The sequence below is a fragment of the Schistocerca gregaria genome, chromosome 5 (genome assembly GCF_023897955.1).
Source record: "Schistocerca gregaria isolate iqSchGreg1 chromosome 5, iqSchGreg1.2, whole genome shotgun sequence".
NCBI lineage: Eukaryota > Metazoa > Arthropoda > Insecta > Orthoptera > Acrididae > Schistocerca > Schistocerca gregaria.
The window spans coordinates 330,262,563-330,285,505 of NC_064924.1; the positions used below are offsets into that span (position 1 = coordinate 330,262,563).

The 22,943-nt window shown below is 39.0% G+C and overlaps 1 protein-coding gene across 3 annotated transcripts in view; it reads left to right on the forward strand.

Moving 5' to 3' along the window:
* LOC126273465 (E3 SUMO-protein ligase PIAS3) overlaps nucleotides 1-22,943 on the forward strand; it is a 231,086-nt gene that overhangs the window by 99,618 nt on the left and 108,525 nt on the right. For all 3 annotated transcript variants that reach the window (XM_049977025.1, XM_049977027.1, XM_049977026.1), the window contains 2 exons: nucleotides 18,312-18,436; nucleotides 18,520-18,621. In XM_049977025.1, coding sequence (XP_049832982.1) covers nucleotides 18,312-18,436; nucleotides 18,520-18,621 — 227 coding nt within the window. The remainder of the gene's footprint in view (nucleotides 1-18,311; nucleotides 18,437-18,519; nucleotides 18,622-22,943) is intronic.

The following is a 22,943-nucleotide window of genomic DNA, read 5'->3' on the forward strand; positions in this document are numbered from 1 at the left end:
CAACTTGTGCTATAATGAAGATGATTTCCATGTTGAAGCCAAATGGCATTTTCAGCCACCTCCCATGGTAAAGGGGCTAGCGATGGAGTTTGTGGAACAGTCAAGCGACTGGCTGCCTGAGCTGGTCTGCAACACATCATGACACCCCAACAACTTTGTATTTGCCAAGGATAATGTAGAGGGGATTAGTCTGAAGTATCCTGCTGTGGAGGATTTTAATTTAAATTTATAATGAGGTTTGAGAAATATTGCACAATTGCAGAGGCACAAAAACTTCACATCTTTGTTCCCCTAAGCAAGAACAAAATTACATTTGGACTCTAATGAAAGCAAAATTGAACTGTCAACAACTGTAGAGTAGACAGTGACTGAATATTGTTCGATGACACAACAGTATATGTTGCTTGTGAATGACTCTGATGGTCAGCATGTGTAGTTGGAAAATATTAGGAAAAGCATTAAATCACAGTTAACTTCTTAAGTCCACATGGACTGTCCACATCTTTCACATTTCCCAATCATGTGGACATTCTTTCCATAAGCAGCAGGGAACTAAAGACAATCTTGAACTCACAAACTGCTAAAGGGCAGACATGTACATTAAGGCCCATCCACATGTGTTGATCGGTCTGTGCAAAGTGCACACAGACAGATTGTTGTGTGTGAACAGGAGATTTGTGCAGATGTGAAATGTGTGCAAACCTCGAAGTTGAAGGCTTCTAACATTTTAATGACTTAACATGTGAGTGTGCGTCTGGGTTATACTGATTTATTTCCCCAAACCACATTCCACTTCTTTACATGATGACTTAATTGGGGTCTGCAGCCACTCTTCTTTACTTCTTAAGTTTTAGCTGCTAGAAACTCTCTTTACATCTTCTCCGTTGAATAATGCTAGGCACAGGAACTTTCAAGCCTCTTTTTACTAGTGAAATAAGTAGCCATACAAACTTTACATTTTGTCAATGAACGATGTATTTGACTTTCAAGCACAATAAAAATTCTCACTTTCAACTTAATATGTAACTTCATTAAGTCTCTCGTACAGTCATTAAGTCTCTCGTACAATTGTATGTTAGAAAGAAATTTATTTACATTCAAAAGTAAGTATGCTTAGACACCATGACTTTCAGAAAAGGAGATCGTAAAAACATCTTGCCTCTAACAAGGCTGAGTCAAGATTCTATATGAGTACGTTTTCAACTGTTTTTGTTTCACATAACAATAGTCAGTGAGACAATAAGCACAAAGCTGCTTATAGATTCCATGGTTTTTCTAAACACACTCATCAACACATCTATGGATTTTGACAGGTACTTGTCGGTGCCACTCAACCGCCGCGACTGATTTTAAACCTGCACACACGAACATGTGACGCGCAGTAGGTAGAATTTACCATCGAACACTCGTATCTAGAACATCCGTGTGTTCGAAATGGTAGAAGGCTCAGACTTTCTAGAATTTACACCAAACCCGCAATATTTTAAACATAATCATTATTCACATAAAATCACTCATAATAACATTTCAGATCTTAACAGTATACATTTCACATCTTAACAGCAATCTTTCACTTATTTTTTCTCTACTTTTATTATTTTACTTTGTTATTAAGACATGAGCATTTGTTCATTGTTTTAGTCAGGTTTACTAATATTTAGTAATTGGGAGGACTCTTTCTTTCCTTTAATTTTTTTTTTTTTATAATTGTAAACTTCGGGTGTTTAGGATACATGAGTAATATTTTGTCTATTCTTATCTTTTGTACTACCTTTTTCCTAGTATGTAGTATTTTCATTATTTGTAGCATGGAGGAACTCTGGGTGAAGTGAAAGTGTCCTTTTGATACTCATTTACTTCCACAAAACATAATAATGCTAGTAATTCATAGAATTTACACTTCCCAGAATAATTCCTATAAAATTTGTGAATTTTGTCACCTTCTCAAGGGATCAGCACCTGGTCCTTACTTGTGGGTTGACCTTATGAGAGCACTTCTTCTTTCCGTTCTGGCAGGTACACCCATTACAAAACATCTCTGTTTCTTAGGCCACAGATTATCCTTTCTCCACATAGGTACGTCTTCCCTTTATACTTGGTGAATGCCGGGTATGCCCCATTTTCCTTCTGAGTAGGCCTCACGGTTCATTATACATTTCTATGTATACCATAAATAAAGCTATAAATCTATTTTTAACTTCGCATTCATTCTTTAATATATCATTCACTCTCTAGAGTTGTCCTCTGTTTCTCCACTACTATACTTTCAATAGCTAGTACGTCTATATACAGGGTGAAGTAAATAAAACAGAAAGAAACTTCCACATGGGAAAAATATATTAAAAACAAAGATTCCAAGACTTACCAAGCGGGAAAGCGCCGGCAGACAGGCACATGAACAAAACACACAAACACACACACAGAATTACGAGCTTTCGCAACTGGCAGTTGCTTCGTCAGGAAGGAAGGAAGGAGAGGGAAAAATGAAAGGATGTGGTTTTTAAGGGAGAGGGTAAGGAGTCATTCCAATCCCGGGAGCGGAAAGACTTCCCTTAGGGGAAAAAAAGGACAGGTGTACACTCACACACACACACACACACACACACACACACACACACACACACACACATATCCATCCGCACATACATATATATATATAAATAAAACAGAATGTGTCTGCTTGTGTCTGTGCACGTGCGGATGGACATGTGTCCATCCGCACGTGCACAGACACAAGCAGACACATTCTGTTTTATTTTTATATATATATATATGTATGTGCGGATGGATATGTGTGTGTGTGTGTGTGTGTGTGTGTGTGTGTGTGTGTGTGTGTGTGTGTGTGTGTGTGTGTGCGACTGTACACCTGTCCTTTTTTTCCCCTAAGGGAAGTCTTTCCGCTCCCGGGATTGGAATGACTCCTTACCCTCTCCCTTAAAACCCACATCCTTTCATTTTTCCCTCTCCTTCCTTCCTTCCTGACGAAGCAACTGCCAGTTGCGAAAGCTCGTAATTCTGTGTGTGTGTTTGTGTGTTTTGTTCATGTGCCTGTCTGCCGGCACTTTCCCGCTTGGTAAGTCTTGGAATCTTTGTTTTTAATATATACAGGGTGATTCGCGTAAGACGTAACACCCTCTTTATTCCGGGGGCAATTGCACGTTTCGGCAAGCGGTTTTTGGCGAATCGTAGCGGACTATGGGGCACATACGTTGGTACATGCACAATAATCACAACGTTTGTATTGACCGAGATAATGCAGCAAGTACATGTTTTTTAAATGGGATGCTATATTTTTTTTACCGTCATTCGAACGCTCTGGAAAAGATGCATATAGTGATGTAACACATGTTGCTATTGTGATTCAAACTTTGCTTAAAAGACGCTGTGAAATATTGTACGATTGAAGGTCGAGGTGGTCGGAAGAGGCTGCAGACTGTAAACACGTCTCGCGCGATGCGCAGGCTGAGTTGCCGTGCTCTATGCAGCATGCACGGCCTACACTATGTATGTAAATCCACATTCCCCAGCGTCTTTTAAGCAAAGTTTGAATCACAATAGCAACATGTGGTACATCACTATACACATCTTTTCAAGAGCGTTCGAATGATGGTACAGAAAGTATAGCGTGCCGTTTCAAAAACATGAACTTGCCTCATTATCTCGGTCAATATAAACATTGTCATTATTGTGGATGAACCTAAGTATGTGCCCCATAGTCGGCTTTGATTCACCGAACACCGCTTGTCGATACGTGCAATCGCACCCTGAATAAAGGGGGTGTTACATCTTATGTGACTCACCCTGTATACTACTGATGTCCCACTATCATTCAATTCATCAGAGTTTTTATTGCAGTGACGTTGTTTAATCATCAACCTGACTAATTCTACTCCTCCTTTCGTTTTCCTTCTTTGCACATGCCTCTCTCTTATTTATCCATTACTCATTACTACTTTATAGTTATTCATTATGTATGTGCACCTCTTCTTACATATATTCAATATAGAACCATCATAATTCCCCATATATGTGCACAGAATTCCCTACGTACTCACCTTTTCCCCTACAACACCTGGCAGTTCTCACGTCCTGGTTATATGATTTAATGTTTGTGTAGAAGTGTGTATTTGTGTATATGTGGATGCAAGTTCGTGTAGTCTGATTCTTTGGCTTTCTTATCTAAAGACAAGATTTAGGTTACTAGTAACCATGGAAACAAAGAAGAACTTCAGCGATAGAAGTTTATTAATATGGAAAGAGGGGGAAAAGATAGGCAGGTCCTCAAGATGAGAAGTAAGAAAGGAAAAATAGATGTGGTTGCTACGATTGAAGAAGAGGAAAAAGGGAGCCCCAAGATAGGAAATCGTTCTCACCCCTCTTCCCCAGGATCCGTACCCCTCAGGTACTTGAGTGAGATGCCGAGGAGTTTTGGTGTTAAATTGTCTCCTAATGAATGGAGTTGTCCCGCCTTCACTGTTTGAGGTCCCCGAAGGAAATCCTAGCAACCCTATGGAAACGGCAAATGAAGAAGAATCAGGCACACTTGTTTGTGAGAGCTGTTTGAGAGGTGTGATGTGTGTTTTGTGTTAGTCATGATTTATCTGTTCCTGTAAATCAAGCTTTTAGCTACCATACCCACCCCTTTTAAGATTTATACAAACCCTCCCATCTATATCACATCTCATAAAAGGTATAAAGTACAATAGTAAGAAACTTCCACATGGGAAAAATATATTAAAAACAAAGATTCCAAGACTTAGCAAGCGGGAAAGCGGCGGTAGATAGGCACAATAAATAAAACACACAAACACACACACAGAATTTCGAGCTTTCGCAACCTGCGGCTGCTTCGTCAGGAAAGAGGGAAGGAAAAGGAAAGATGAAAGGATGTGGGTTTTAAGGGAGAGGGTAAGGAGTCATTCCAATCCCGGGGGCGGAAAGACTTACCTTAGGGGGAAAAAAGGATAGGTATATACTCGCTCGCGCACACACACACGCACACGCACACGCACACACACACACACACACACACACACACACACACACACACACACAGACGTGTGTGTGCGTGCGTGTGTGTGTGTGTGTGTGTGTGTGTGTGTGTGTGTGTGTGTGTGTGTGTGTGCACCCCCGGGATTGGAATGACTCCTTACCCTCTCCCTTAAAACCCACATCCTTTCATCTTTCCTTTTCCTTCCCTCTTTCCTAACGAAGCAGCCGCAGGTTGCGAAAGCTCGAAATTCTGTGTGTGTGTTTGTGTGTTTTATTTATTGTGCCTATCTACCGCCGCTTTCCCGCTTGGTAAGTCTTGGAATCTTTGTTTTTAATATATTTTTCCCATAAGGTATAAAATACTGTATACAAAATAGAAAAGCTATTCCCTTCAGTATAACAATTCTTCAGTTAGTCACATCATATTATATTTTCCACACACATAATACTCGATTCAATTTATTTCATCTACACATCACTTTTTTGTGATTCTCTTAAGTTGTTCTCTATTTTATGGTCATTCTCAATTGTTTTTTAGCAATATTGTTATAGGATAGTTTTAAATTTTAAAGAAATTCAGTGCAGGAAAACTACTTTGGAAGAAACACCGAAAACAACTTGGGGTTCGACAGTCGTCATTTTCTAATCCAGTTGTGGGATCGACTAAAAATGTCTTAGGATGGACCACCATTTGTACCCACTATGGTTCCTCATATTTTTGTAAAAACTTAGTCTCTTTCTTCAGAGTCGAGCTGGGAAGGTCATCGACTTTGTACTGAAGCTCTACAGCCTTTTTGTTATGCTTACTTACTCTTTGCTACACCTTTTCAATCAAATTTTTAGAAACTATTTCCTGATTTACTTTGTAATTGACCGTAGGTTGTTCAGGCCAATTAAAATACTTAATTGAAGGTTCTTCTACAAAAGGTTTGCCTATAACATCTAAAAGTGTCAATCCAGTCGATAAATGGGGTAATTCATTTTGGGTAATTTCAAAGTCCTTAATTTTCATTGCCCACAAAGTACGTTTTTCATGGTAGTATGTACGACATAATTTCCAAATTTCCTTCATTACATGTTCACACAGCTTTGATGATGGGTTATAATTGGATATTAACACTTCTTGAATACTTTCCCACACTAGGAATTCTCTAAATTTGTTACTCACAGATTGTGCTCCATTACCTATAAGAAACCCTTTTGGTTTACCTACTTCCAGAAAATATTGTTGTAAACAGTGTATAACTGTCGGTGTATTTGCTCTCTTAATAGGATATAGTTTAACATATTTTGACCAACATTCTATGATAACCAAAATATATGATTCTCCTCCCTTTGCTTGTTGAATTGGTCCGAAGAAATCGGCTGCTGTAAGGTTGTGTAATGACTTCCGGATAATAGGATACATTCTGTATTTCACGTGAGTATTACTATCTTTTTACTTTCTGTCAAGTTTCATAGGTTCCAATTAAAGATGATATTTTTATGCCCTAGTTTCCTGCAATAATAAAATTTATTCATATGAGATATGTAGTTTTTGATTCAGAAGTGGCCAAACCCTGTGCGAACATACCCTACATACCATACAAGTTCGTCTTCCATTACCTTCGGAATACAAAAATGCCAATGCTGTGATGTTACACTGTCTCTCCAAAACAAGTTATGATTTACAATTTTCCATTTTCCCAATTGATTAGGAGGCAAAGTTTCAGGGAGAGCATAAGGGAACAATTGACAGGAATGGGGGAAAGAAATACAGTAGAAGAAGAATGGGTAGCTCTGAGGGATGAAATAGTGAAGGCAGCAGAGGATCAAGTAAGTAAAAAGACGAGGGTTAGTAGAAATCCTTGGGTAACAGAAGATATATTGAATTTAATTGATGAAAGGAGAATATATAAAAATGCAGTAAATGAAGCAGTCAAAAAGGAATACAAACGTCTCAAAAATGAGATCGACAGCAAGTGCAAAATGGCTAAGCAGCGATGGTTGGAGGACAAATGTAAGGATGTAGAGGCTTATCTCACTAGGGATAAGATAGATACTGCCTACAGGAAAATTAAAGAGACCTTTGGAGAAAAGAGAACCACTTGCATGAATATCAGGAGCTCAGATGGAAACCTAGTTCTAAGCAAAGAAGGGAAAGCAGAAAGGTGGAAGGAGTATATAGAGGGTCTATACAGGGGCGATGTACTTGAGGACAATATTATGGAAATGGAAGAGGTGGTAGATGAATATGAAATGGGAGATAAGATACTGCGTGTAGAGTTTGACAGAGCACTGAAAGACCTGAGTCGAAACAAGGCCCCGGGAGTAGACAACATTCCATTGGAACTACTGACAGCCTTGGGAGAGCCAGTCCTGTCAAAACTCTACCATCTGGTGAGCAAGATGTATGAAACAGACGAAATACCCTCAGACTTCAGAAGAATACAATAATTCCAATCCCAAAGAAAGCAGTTGTTGACAGATGTGAAAATTACTGAACTATCAGTTTAATAAGTCACAGCTGCAAAATACTAACGTGAATTCTTTACAGAAGAATGGAAAAACTAGTAGAAGCCGACCTCGGGGAAGATCAGTTTGGATTCCGTAGAAATGTTGGAACACGTGAGGCAATACTGACCTTATGACTTGTCTTACAAGCTAGATTAAGGAAGGGAAAACCTACGTTTCTAGCATTTGTAGACATAGAGAAAGCTTTTGACAATGTTGACTGGAATAATCTCTTTCAAATTCTGAAGGTGGCAGGGGTAAAATACAGGGAGCGAAAGGCTATTTACAATTTATACAGAAACCAGATGGCAGTTGGAAGAGTCGAGGGGAATGAAAGGGGAGAAGTGGTTGGAAAGGCAGTGAGACAGGGTGGTAGCCTATCCCCGATGTTATTCAATCTGTATATTGACCAATCAGTAAGGGAAAGAAAAGAAAAATTTGGAGTAGGTATTAAAATCCATGGAGAAGAAATAAAAACTTTGAGGTTTGCCAATGACCTTGTAATTCTGTCAGAGACAGCAAAGGACATGAAAGAGCAGTTGAACGGAATGGACAGTGTCTTGAAAGGAGGGTATAAGATGAACATCAACAAAAGCAAAACAAGGATAATGGAATGTAGTCGAATTAATTTGGGTGATGCTGAGGGAATTAGATTAGGAAATGAGACATTTAAGGTAGTAAAGGAGTTTTGCTATTTGGGGTGCAAAATAACTGATGGTGGTCGAAGTAGAGAGGATATAAAATGTAGACTGGCAATGGCAAGGAAAGCATTTCTGAAGAAGAGAAATTTGTTGACATCAAGTATAGATTTAAGTGGCAGGAAGTGGTTTCTGAAAGTATTTGTATGGAGTGTAGCCATGTATGGAAGTGAAACATGGATGATAAATAGTTTCGACAAGAAGAGAATAGAAGCTTTTGAAATGTGGTGCTACAGAAGAATGCTGAAGATTAGTTGGGTAGATCACATAACTAATGAGGAAGCATTGAATAGGATTGGGGAGAAGAGAAGTTTGTGGCACAACGTGACTAGAAGATGGGATCGGTTTGGAGGACATGTTCTGAGACATCAAGGGATGACCAATTTTGTATTGGAGGGTAAAAATCGTAGAGGGAGACCAAGAGGTGAATACATTAAGCAGATTCAGAAAGATGTACGTTGTAGTAGGTACTGGGAGGTGAAGAGGCTTGCACAGGATAGAGTAGCATGGAGAGCTGCATCAAACCAGTCTCAGGACTGAAGACCACAACAGCAGCAACAAGTTCTGGAAACACGTAGAAAATACTTTTGTGAAATAAGAATCATGAGGGATGTTCTCTGTTATTTTTTGAACCCTCTCTTTTACCTCGATGTTCGGATATTCTGCTGACATAAAATTAATGGAAAAAAGAATGCCGGGCCCTTCCATATGTTTCAAGTCTTCCATTACTATGGGTAGCCTCAATAATGTATCATGTACTATATTTTCAGAACCTTTTATGTATCGTACCCTGATATTGTATTCCTGTAGGAGAAGCATCCAAGGAATCAACCTAGTGTGTAGTAACCGATTACTCATCAGGAAGGATAAAGCTTGATGATCTTTATAGATATGGATTTCTGATCCCCATATTAGTGTTTGAAACTTCTGAATACTCCACACAATCGCCAATAGTTCTTTTTCGGTAGATGTGTAATTTAGTTTGTGCTTATTTAGGCTATGGCTAGTTAAAGCTATGGTTCTCCTTGGAAAAATTCAGCAGCAATTCTGTAATCAGATGCATCTGTCGAAATTTTAATCTGTTCATCCATAACTGGATGATGTAATATGGGTGACTCAACAAGCGCTCCTTTAACATTTCAGATTCATCATTTGCACCTTGAGCCCAAGTCCACAGTACTCCCTTTTTTAATAAATGTAAAATTCTCGCATCTTTTAACTCCTGCCCTTGTTCGTTCCGTTGATAGTATCCGGCCATACCTATAAATCCTTTTAATTTTCTTACATTTATGGGCTGCGGACATTCTTTGATAGCTTTCCCTCTACCCCTACGATATGCCCTAAGAACTTAAGTTCTTGCCATACAAAAAAAATATTTGGACAGCTTCACCGTAATACCTTTTTCTTCAAATTTTTTCAGTGTCTTGCACAAAGTTCGACAATGTTCCTCCCAAGTTGGTGATATTATTAGGATATCGTCTTCGTGTATTATCAAATCCTTCAATAAATCTCTCCCTAGTGCTTTATCTAACACACGTATAAATACTGACACAGAGATATTAAATCCAAATGCTAATACGTTGAAATGATATGATTTTCCATCAAACAGAAAGGCTGTATACTTTTTGGATTCTGGATGTAATTGTATCTGCCAAAATCCCGTGGTCAAATCCATCGTGTCTTTTCAAATTTGAATAACAATTCGTTGATGTTAATCGGCCGGTCGCTCTCCTTTTCTGTATATCGATTCAATGTAAGAGCGTCCAATACTAATCATACCCCACCTGTAGTTTTCATCACCACTACCAGAGGATTATTCATTACAATGGAACTTTGTTCTATAATATTATTATCAATCATTTTGTTAATCTCCTTCCAAACTGCTCCCTTCAAACTCACTGGTATTGGATACAGTTTGCAAAAGAATGGAGTGTCATCTTTGATTTTAAATTTACAAATATAGTTGCCGATATTACCTGAACAATCAGAAAATACCACTTCATACTCCATTAAAATTTTATACAAATCTCCTCTTTGTTGATCGGTTAACATTAGGGATTCATTAATTTTGTCTTGCATATCAGTTCAATGTGTTCCTTGATCAACATTATCGATTTTTGGTGATAATTGTGCTGTAGCTGTTAATCGCAGACACTGGCACTGCGTTGTTTGTTCCTCAGAGTGACTATTTCTCACAAACGGTGTCCAGCATCTACTGTTCCCTTTACCAAAACAAAGAAGATGTACATCAAAGTTTAAGATGACTTTAAAATCTAACAACCAATCTAAACCAAACAGTACGTCTCTATTAATATTCTCTACAATTAACAGCGTTTGACGAAATAACATATTTCCAATACTGCAGTTCACCTGAGTTTCGTATTTTACAAGTTTACTTTTTGTTCCCGTTATCCCGATTGTGTATACTCCAGTCACTGGCAATAACGATAAGTGTTGTTTATTCAGTATAGAGTTAAAAATTGCGTTTGAGGTGAGTGATGCCTTACTTCTCGAATCTATAAATATGTTAACCTCGGAATTTTCCACTGTCCCTGCTATTATAGGTTGTGGGTTATTAGTAGCTAAACTTGGTTCTTCAAGCGACAACCATTCCTTTGTGGGTATTTTGTGCATAAAGTTAACGCACTTATATGGAATATGGCCTCCTAATCTATTTCCATGACCTGGGCCCCAGCCCTGGATCCAAGTCGAACAAAGTTTTCCTCATTACTACTAATTACAGGTTGGTTACCGTAATAAGGTACTACATTCCTATTTTGTTTTTTTTTTGGTTACTTGGTACAAATTTTTTAGAAGTTACTGGATCTATATTTAAATGTGGATACTTCTTTTGATAATTACCGTTACAACTTTTCTTATTGTACTGCTGTACTTTTGCTGAGTTTGCCTCATGCGTTTTAAAATTATTCCCTCTATTCTTTTTATAGTTCAAACTTTCACTTTGGTGTAAAGTTTCGTTGCCGTCCTTATTTATTGCATCAAGTGCATCAACAAAAGACAACTACTCTTCTACCGTTTTGCAACCACTACTTAAGATGTCTTTTCTTGCATAGATGGGCAATCATCTAATTAAAATACGAACCAATCCCTCTTCTTTCATTGGCTTATGTTAAGTACTTCGCTTGTGTTAAATGCCAATCGAAATATTTCCTCATAGTACCCCAAGTATTGTTGGAATATTTTAGGTCCCATATATCTGATATCAACTTTTCTTGAGCACAGCCAGACCAGTATTTCCAGGGTGTATACGACCTGGGACAACCGGGAGATCTGGCAAAAACCTGGGAATTTTTTCATCTGAGAGAAAACTGGGAAAAACCCAGGAATTGTTTAGAATTCTGGGAAATTTTCATTGTTTTAGTTTTCAGTTAAATTTTTGTGATTTTGACTGGTAAGAACCAATTCTCTAACAAAGGATATTACTGTATCCCACTACTGCAGAATAATACTGCAGCAACAAAACATGAACGAGAGGAAAAAAGAATGAAAATAAAACTGGAGTTGTGAAGGAAATGCGCCATATACCACAACAAAACAGTGATCATACAAGCGTCTGCCAACAGCAAACTGTGTCAAAGGCTTTAGAAGACTGCAATGCTTCATATCAACAAACTGCCTCCGACGAGGGTGATGTGACAACTGTTTAAGTTCAGAAGTTTGGCTGGGCACCACTGCTTAATATTACCCCCGTTGGGAAATAATAGTAAATCTGGGGCTGATGCACAGAGCAGTCCGAGTTGTTGTGGGGAGGTGGATCAGCTCCATGTGACCTGTGTTTACGTTAAGTGATTTTGTTGTTTCCTCTTCATTTTTTGCTCTCATGTTAAATGATAACAAAATGAATTTTTGTGACTGGGACCTATCAAATGAATTAAAATACGTTTGCATAATTACGGAAGGCCAAAATATGTTACTATTTTCAGATATTATTTCCACCTTTGACAGTCAAGCTTAATCGCCTTGCAGAACAATGAAGTTATTTTTGCCAGTTTGCTAAAGAGATTTGGCTTTCATTAATCTTTTCTGCTGAGGCAATCAATTTATTTGAAACGAGTTGTTTAATTCCACACTATTGGCTAGTTTCAATTGTTCACTGCATTTCAAGTGCATGTATGGCATTATGCCATAATAAAGAACCAAACACGAGACAATACAGTACCGGTACTCCAAAAAAATTTATGTATGAGTGTGCATTTTAAGCCAAATTAGGCATTTTAGTATGGTTCACGAAATTCCGGCGCTCTTGAGGTATCCTCTGATGTCTTGTTTCTTTTATAACATAATGTAAGATCATTTAATGTTTTACACGTACAAACATGTATATGGGCTTTTTGCGACATCGTAGCTGCGCAAGCGCGGTGACACCTATTATCTGGCGCTCTGTTGCAACCACTGAAACAAACCTATTTCTAACAGGTCACGGGAAAATATTGCGAATATTGGTTTCAAAAGTGTTACATTCAAAGCAAATTTCCTTTTATGCAATATGAACTATGTGCGAGAATGTACAATGATTTTCTTAAATAACAAAGCGTTTGTCTCTGTTTTAAAAATCAACTCTTTGATGACGGCTGTTTAGAAGAAATTCGAGCCCAGAAGATAAGACATTTACATCATAATTAAAAATTTTCTGGGACATGTGTGTGATGTATCTTAAAGTGTATCATGCGCAAAAAAGATCAACATTATATGTGGAAGCTTAACTTCTCTTCCAGCTTATTAATCTTAGAGACCAATATTATGTGTGAATGCTATGTATATTAATTTAAACCATTAACTTTTCTTATTTGTGTGTTGGCACTACTTAAGAGTGATATTGCTATTGGCTGACTATATCACATGTCCTATGCTGTCATCAGCTGGTGAAATCACATGACAAGCCATGACTGGTCTACAAAAGTGCATCATAATGTAGATTTCAATGCTTTGGAAAGTGCATTATTTGATAGAATTTGAATTTACACCTTTGTAATACGAAAATACGTAACGTACATGTTGCTGCACATCAAAGGTCTTAAAAAATCGTGTCCCATCCTGAGTTTCGTATTCTAAAGTGCCGGGAAATTCTACGTCCGTATATAAAACCATAAACATTCAAAGGATTGATGAGTTTTACAGTGCTGAGGAATAAGTTAACACGGAAAAAGTGTGTTTTTACCCGGGAGGAAGTGTATTTTTAACCAGGAAAAATTTGGGGAATTTTTTTTCCTTGTCCACCTTGATTTCTCCCAAGAGGAAAAATTCTCAGTATTTACTGTACTCCATTCTAGGGCTTCCCCTAGAAGGTACCCCACAGCAAATTCGATCTTCTTAGAATCTTCCCAATTTTTTTGGTAATGCTTGGTTAAATCTATTTAAGAAATGGGTCGAATGTACGTTTCCGTACGGCTTAAATTTAGGGAATTGTCTAGATAACCCAGAATTAGCTCCCCATAGTAAATCAGCCACAGCTTCACTACTTAATACAACGTTAGGCGAAGATACCCTTTTTTCTACTTTATCTCGGATAAGCTTAATCTCTTTCCACAGGTTGCCCATACCCTTCCTGGTATCATTGAGTTCAGAAGAAGGAATAGACAATACATTCCAGGACGTTATTCTCTTGATAACTTTTCAGTCTATAATTTCCACAAAATGGTTCCTCCAAACTAATTACTTTTATAATATCAGAGTCAGCTATTTTCTCTTTGAAATTTCTTTCTACATTATCTATCCTTGTATTGACACCTGTAATTCGCGATTGAATGACTGGCATTAACTCATTCTGCTTATCCACATTCTCTTGTAAAGTATGTAACCCTTATATTATTATACTTAATACTGTACACTTTTTCAAAGGATCCTAACTTTTCAATAAGTTCAGATTCTATACTATTTGATCTCAATTTTAAGTTCCTACCTTTTTGAAAGATTTTGAAAGATGTCATTCTGTTTCTGACTTAGGTAGCAAACATATGATTTATGTGAGTAGTCAAAGAGTTTGTCAACTCATTCTTTAGATCTGCTTTTAAATTCTCTACTTTAGTACATACAGCATTGAACTCAGTCTTCAAAGCGCTAATGCCTTCCCGCAGATTGCTAAATTCTTCACTTCGAGAGTTGATCTTGGCACTAAACAAACCTAAATTTGTCATTTGAATATTTAAAGTTTCCCTCTGAGCATGTAAAGCTTCACTCTGGGTATTTAATTGAGAATTTACTAAGCTTAGTTGTTTACTTAGTCGCACTTTGTGCTTTAACTAAATTTACCAATTCAGCCCAGTCAGGCACTTCTTTGCTAATTTTCATGGCCATAGCAGGGTCTTGAATTTCCCCAACCTGTTGTATATTTTCCATACTCTTGTATGCTTTAGCTCTTGTAAGCCTTTAAATATGACAACAACATAAATAAAATTCACTCAACAGTATTTTGTTCCACTTCGTACTGAAGTTATGAAGTTTTGTTTCACGCTCATCCGGCGTAGAATTCTCATAGCATAGGTGAGCGAATGTGGAGGCAGGTCAACATAGGTGAACAGCAGCTAGTGCCGGCAGTGTCGGTTGTACATTGGTTCCTGCGTCTGTGTCCCCGCAACATGTGTGAGAGCTGTACACTTCCCGCACTGGATCTTCTTGGTTGGAGCATTCTAGGCATATTTCTACTTAGATAAATATATCAAAATCTTCTTTGCTGTTTTATCGTTGTGAATTTTACATGTCTTCACCATTTTTCATTCAAATTTTACTCCATGAGATACCTGAACATATTCCAATGTTTCAGGATAAATCCCTTGTCGTATATGTTTGGTTGCTATGGCAACACAGAAAAGCTTATTTTCTTGTTTTTGACTGAAAATATGTGTTTTTTCGGTCCTGTCATACAGATCATGACGTTCTAACTTTTTGACGACCTAAAGTGCGAGTTTGAGTCTGTGTAATACTGATTTATTTCCCCAAACCACATTCCACTTCTTTACGAGATGACTTACTTGGGGTTTGCAGCCACTCTTTTTTACTGGATACCCAGCTGTGGAAACTCTCTTGACTTCTCCATTGAATTATGCTAGGTACAGAAACGTTCAAACCTCTTTCTACTAGTGAAATAAGTAGCCATACAAACTTTGCATTTCATAAATCAACGATGTATTTGACTTTCAAGCACAATAAAAATTCTCACTTACAACGTAATATGTAACTTCATTAAGTCTCTCGTACAGTCGTATGTTAGAAACAAATTGATTTACATTCGAAAGTAAGTATGCTTAGACACCATGACTTCCAGAAAAGGAGATTGAAAAAAGTCCTGCCTCTAACAAGGCTGAGTCAAGAGTCTATATGAGAACTTTTTCAGCTGTTCTAGTTTCACACAACAATAGTCAGTGACACAATAAGTACAAAGCTGCATATTGATTCCATGGGTCTTCCGTACACACTCACAAACCATCTATGGATTTCCCGACAGGTACTTGTTAGTGCCATTTCGACTGCCGCGTCTACTTTCTTCCCGTGACTGATTTTCTACCTGCACACACAAATGTGACATGCTTTAGGTAGGATTTTACTATCCCACACTCTTATCTTGAATATTGTGTGTTTGAGATGGTAGAAGGCTGAGTAGTTCTAGAATTTACACAGAAATTCTCGAAACTTTACAGGTTGTAGTGAAATTGCTCAAATCTGTGGGTTAAATAATATCTGTTGAGACAAGTTGCAGCATGTGGACAGAAACGTGTTTGAGTCAGCTGTTTGTTCACTCATGTGTTTCTCATCTGTGTGTGCAGAGTGAATTGTAAAATGGCAGAGACAAGTCAGTTTTCTAGAAGGAGATGGCCGAATTTATCAAAGTATATAGAATCATATATGTTTGTGGAGAGTTAAAAGCAGGGAATACATAATAGGGATAAAAAGACAGCTGCTTATAATTCTGTAACTGAGAAATCCATGGAGCTGACTCTATGGCAAGTGGTACATAATAAAAATAAAATTCATTTTGAACTGTTTACCACAAAGAGGTAACCGAAGTAACGAAATTCATTTGATCTGGTGTTGGGAGATTGCTAGCTACTTTAACTCTGTACAGTCCTATGTCATAATCTAATGTGAGTTGTGAAGCGTAGACAAAAAAAAAGGGTAGGCAGGAGGGTGTGCACAATGAATAAATCAAAGAATAACTGGGAATGAACTCTATAGATGTAGCAGTCAGGGTGAACAGGCTTAGATGGTGGGGTCATGTTGCACGCATGGGAGAAGCAAGGTTACCCAAGAGACCCATGGGTTCAGCAGTAGAGGGTAGGAGGAGTCGGGATAGACCAAGGAGAAGGTACCTGGATTCGGTTAAGAATGATTTTCAAGTAATAGGCTTAACATCAGAAGAGGCACTAATGTTAGCACTGAATAGGGGATCATGGAGGAATTTTATAAGGGGCACTATGCTCCAGACTGAACGCTGAAAGGCATAATCAGTCTTAAATGATGATGATGATGATGATGGCCATATGTTCTAAAGAAGAGTGTAGTCATAATACTGTGTCAAGCTGATAATGGAAAATCTTGGAACAGTGTCTTCAGGGACATAGTTATTATTATACATCTTTTACTTTGTAATATAATATGTGGTTCATAATGAATAAGTTAGAGGTGAACTGCAAAATTCAGTACCAAAACTGGGCCGTTGGAATAATTACGCCCAGGCTGAAGTGAGAGTGGTGGTGTATTGCTGTAAAGAGTCTGCATCCGAACAAATACATTTTCCTCGAATGCCAAGGCTATATGGAAGCGACCATTTGACATGGAAAAGGATGGCAACTGTCAAAATGTACGTACTGTTGTTTGTTAGTAGGTTTGTTGTGGCCGGAAGTGTGTATTTGGCCTTTGGTGACGATGAGATCAACACCAAATAAAGTGGCATGGGATTCAGAATAGGACCATGAGAAATGTAATTGGAGAAGGTAGTATATAGAGATTCCAGGAATTTTAACAGGACAGCCTCACCACGAGTCCATATGGCAAAGATGTCATCAATATATCTAAACCACACTAGAGACTGAAGGCTTATGGATCCCACAAAAGCTCTCTCCAAGTGACCCATGAAAAGGTGAAAAGGTTGGCATAGGAAGGAGCCACTGTGGTTCCTATGGCGGTACCCCTGATACGTTTGTATGGCCGCACCTCAAAGGTGTAGTAGTTGTAAGTCAGTATAAAGTTGATCAGGGTGAGCAAGAAGGATGTCAGGCTTGAATCAGTGGGTGTTGATTGAGGAAAGATGTTAGATACACCTCATTTTTCTGAGATTGCAGATGTATTCAGATTTGCATTAATATGTAACTGATTTCCTGTCATAGTTCAGAGAGCTGTAACATAGCAATTATTAAGATTGCTGGCAGTCGCATTTCCTGAGGGGAGAGGAGATTGTCATTGCCAAAATTCCCCATACTGGGATTAATCCACCTCTGTACATTTGTTGGCTCAGCTGGAGCAGCTGCGGCAGCCTGTCTGGAGCCCCGGCCGTGCTAGCATTCAGCTGTACATCAAATCTATTTTACCTCGTACCAGTTCTAGGTGCCCAGTTAGGTTTCCTTCATATGTTAGACATTACACCCTGCAGATCATTGTTGCAGAACCTGAAGAAAATGCCAGAAGAAATATTTCCTCAAGCTGTAGGCTATTTTTGGTAGTTTAAATGTCTGGTTAATATAGAAATTCAGAGTTTTATTTGAAATCCTTTTATAGTTAGCTGGCATTTCACTGTTACAACTGACTGCTGCAGAAGCTTACAGGTTTTGCAAGAGGTTGGTTGATATTTGAAATACTTGTGTTGTGATAATTAGATAAAATTCTAGTTTTCTTCTGTCACTGTATTGCCAATAGAAATAAGACTGTGTATGACTAAAATTTCTGTATGTTCAGTTTTCAAAGTTGTATCAAAAGAAAAAAATCAGTGAAACAGTGTGATTGATCAAAGACATTCAATTTAGTGGCTGTCAAGATGATCTTGGTACAAGAGTATGTGCTGGGTTTCCCAGCATAATGGATTATGAATTATGTTGTGAACAGAAGCAGTGTTTGGCAATGCTTCAGTTACATTTTCTGTTCATTTACGTTTATTACATTGAAATTTTTTTTTTCTAGTTCCTCAAGGTTCACAAAGGTTACAGGAAAATAATTACGTTTTCCATCTCACACCACAACAAGCTACTGATGTAGCAACTTACAGAGATGTTCGCCCCAACACAAAAGTCGACTATGTTATTCAGGTATTTATCATTAGCTGTTTCGTCAGTTAAATAACTTCACTATTTTCGTGTCTTTCAAAACTTCAGTGCCTCCATTGTTTCAGGTTCAGATGAGGTTCTGTTTGTTAGAAACCTCTTGTGAACAGGATGACTTCTTCCCTCCAGGACTTTCTGTGAAGGTGAATGGACGAATGTGTCCCTTGCCTGTAAGTACCAAAGCTATTTATACATTACAAAAATGAATGGTAGAGAAAAGGAAAAAAAATTGGGATTATCAGTAAATTAATTCTAAAAAAAAGGTCTTTTTTTCCCATCGAATATTTGTTAACTAAGTGCAGTACTTCGCTGTTTCCTCTACTTGAGAAACCTTGACAGTACATCTGAAAAAGAAGTTGAAAAGTATGGTTGATGAAGTCTCTTATCATGCTCATTCACTTCATGCAAATTGTGACCAGGTATTTACAGATCTTCCACATATCTCTCTGACTAATGTCCAATATGTGCAGGGTTATGGTTCTGAGTGAATGCATATATATATACTGGTATCAAAAATTGAGTTGCTAAAAATAAATGTAGCCACCATGCAGTTAGGTAATGTAACATTTCGTTTAAACAATGGAAAGTCCAGGCTGGAATAACGACTTATTACGAAAATCATAGATTGCTATTCACCATATAGTGGAGATGTTAAATTGTACACACAACAAAGAGACTACTAAACAGGTAAGCTTTTCGCCAGAAGGCCCTCTTCTGAAATAGAATCACGCGCGCACACACACACACACACACACACACACACACACACACACACACACACACACACACGCAGCTCACACGCACTTGATGTCCGTCTCTGACTGCCAATGCCAGACTGCAAACAACTGTGCATGATGGGAGAAGCAATTTGGATGGTGGAAGTAAGGAGTAGGCAGTGATGGAGAGGGATAGCAGGATAAGGCTGGGACAGCATGAAATGCTATTTTGTGGGAGCATATGGGGAAGAAGTGAAGAGAGGGTAGGGCAGCAGGTGCAGTTGGGAGGTTGGATGGACGGCAGGAAGGAGGGGGGGGGGGGGTTCGGTTCGGTAAAGGGAAGTCCTAAGAAGACTGTGTGCGTGCTTGTGGAATAGAAGTTGATTTAGTGCTGGAGGGGGGAACAGAGAAGAGGGGAGGGGGGTGAAGGACAATAACTAAGGATGATTGAGGCCAGGAGGGTTACAGGAACAAAGGATATATTGCAGGGAGTGTTCACACCTGTGCAGTTCAGAAAAGCTGGTGTTGGTGGGAGGGATTCAGATGGCACAGGCAGTAAAGCAGTCAGTAAAATGAAGAACATTGTATTGGGCAGCTTGCTCTGCAACTGGGTGATCCAGCTGTTCCAGTTTGTCGGTGACCATTCAGGTGGACGGACTTCCTGTTGGTTGTAATGCCCACGTAGAATGCAGTTTGTCTTAGCTTGACACGTCGAGTTTCACAGGTAGCCCTACCTGTGATGGGAAAGGGGACGGTTGTGACCAGATTGGAGTTGGTGGGGGGATGGAGGATTTATGGAACAGGTCTTGCATCTAGGTATATTACAGGGATAAGTGCCATGAGGGAATGGTTGGAAGCAGAGATATATAGGGATGGACAAGGATATTGTGTGGATTCAGTGGGTGGTGGAGTACCACTGTGGGAGGAGTGGGGAGGATAGTGGGTAGGACATTCTGAACATTCCTCATGTCAGGGCATGATGAGAGTTAGTCGAAACACTGGTGGAGGATGTGATTTAGTTGCTTCAGTCATGGAGTGTACGGAGTCATGAATGCTCCTGTGTGGCTGATGGTGGGACTTCAGGAGGTGGTGGGTGGTTGGAGAGATAAAGCACAGAAGATATGTTTCTGTACAAGGCTGGGAGTGTAATTGTGGTCTGTGAAGGCCTCATTGAGACCCTTGGTATACTTAGAGAGGGATTGCACGTCACTACAGATGCAACCACCAAGTCCTTCTGCCAGCTATCAGATTTATCCACTTATAAACTCTTCCACTGTGACCCCACTCCAGAAATCCAGCAGGATATATAGTCTCTCCTTAAATCCTTAGGCCCATCCTAGGACCTCTGTGCAAATTTATATTAAAAAAGTATAATTAATTAAACATTGATTTTTCTGACTTTTATCATTTTGATTCCTTATCGATTTTTTAAGGGAATACACTTTTAACTTACATAGAGTCCTGTATAATTAGTTCTCATTCTTGACCATGTGCATAATATTGCTTCTTAATCGGACTTCCTCTTCAGATGCAGGCAGCTAGTGACATGACGTTAGCATAATGCGCAGAAGGAAAAAGAAAACTTTTGTGGTTTTGCGCTAATAAGAATCCTCATACTTCATATTTTTATAAAAAATATTATTCAGATAATATAATGATTACTACACACTAATCACAAGACTACGTCTTCTTGTCACGAGAACTAATGACAGAGTCTTTCTAATAATTGTCACAAAAAAAAAAAGTTTCCATCATTTGTCTTTCGCCTTCCGGTGTAGCAAAATATCTCTTTGCCGACGGTTACAGTGGCTGCGCTAGTGTTTATCATAGTGTGTTGGTGCTTTTCCTTTATGTTTCTATACACCTCTCCCCAGAGCCTATCTATCTCCTTTCCCGTACCACTACGCACACTCCTGCCTTCTACATGCTTCCTAAAGTGTATAAACCCGCCCCCACTGAAATTATCTCTGCTCGTAGACAAACACCTGTAGCCCATCACCTGCAACCTACCCTCCAGTATAGAAGATACCAATCATTTCTTCCACTAACTCCTCACAGTTCCTGTTTCTTTACCATACAGTGTCCTGCTAATCACTGCTGATGCTACTTCCCATTACACTAACATCCCTAATGCCCACGGCCTAGCCACTATTGAACACTACCTTTCCCAATCCCCAACGGAATCCAAACCTGCAAGCTCCTTGGTCACCGTGATGAACTACATCATCACCCATAATTACTTCTCCTTTTAAGGCATCATCTAGAAACAAATCTGGGATATGGCAATGGGCACCCACGTAGTGTTGTCCTATGCCAACCTGCACATGGGCCATCTATAGCACAGGTTCTCAAATTGTGAGACGTGATCCCAACGAGGGGGGTCGGGGGGAAGGAATGGTATTCAAGTGGGGTGCATTTTGTTAGAGGAAAAAATGTGTTCTTACTAACAAACAATTAGGTTTATCTTTTCTCGAACAAACGACATGCCACTGATCTGTTTTGAATTTCTCCTGGCATCAGTGTTAATGCCAGATGTGGTTGACGACAATGAAATCCCTGTCACATTTTTAGCATTGTTTGAAATGATTGGTTGAGCTGCGTGACTTCCTTCAATGCCACCTAGGAATGAAGCCTACACACGAGCTGAGTAGACTTTGTTCCTAGGTGGCATTGCTTCCTTGGATAGTCAGCGGAATATCCTTTGACACCTGCACCATTACTGTTCCTGTAACTATCCCGTGCAGTGCAAGGTTTGACTCGTGTATCTCAACGCATCCTCATAGTGATGACTAAATTGGAGTCCTATAATTATAGACTTTGTGAGGAAGACTTAACTGCAGTATGAAGCAATTCCCCATTAGTGACGAACATCAAGACAGCAGTGGTCTGTCAACTGGCAGAGTGAAGGAGATACTCTGAAGACGAAAACGATGAAGCACAATGAGAACCATTTATTGTTGTTGTTGTTGTTGTTGTTGTTGTTGCTGTGGTCTTCAGTCCTGAGACTGGCTTCATGCAGCTCTCCATGCTACTCTATCCTGTGCAAGCTTCTTCATCTCCCAGTACTTACTGCCACCTACATCCTTCTGAATCTGCTTAGTGTATTCATCTCTTGGTCTCCCTCTACGATTTTTACCCTCCACGTTGCTCTCCAATGCTAAATCTGTGGTCCCTTGATGCCTCAGAACATGTCCTACCAACCGGTCCCTTCTTCTTGTCAAGTTGTGCCACAAACTCCTCCCCAATTCTATTCAATACCTCCTCATTGGTTGTGCGATCTACCCATCTAATCTTCAGCATTCTTCACTGAGTTCTTTATAGCTAGGCTTCACAAAAACTACAATCAGTGGTGAAGAACGTCCGCAGTGTGTAGTTTAACAATTTTAGCTGGTGACAGCATGAAACCTAACAAGTTAGAGAGACATCTTGAAACCAAACATCCTGAATTAATGGGAAATCCAAGAGATTTATTTGTCAGGAAACTAAATGTTTTATCATCTACCCAGAAGAACTTTTCTAGAACGACGAATGTGATGTTGTAAGGCCCTTTTATCCTCTTGCCAGATTTCTCATAGAAATGCTAAATACAAGAAACCACACACAGTTCCAGAAACTCTGATTTTACCAGCAGCGATTGATGTAGGATCAACAATGTTCGGCAACTCATTTGCTCAGCAGTTGAAAAGTATTCCTGTCTAATGACACAGTGCATAGAAGAATTTTAGACATATCTGATGATTTACTCAAGCAGTTAACTGACAAATTGTGCAACAAAT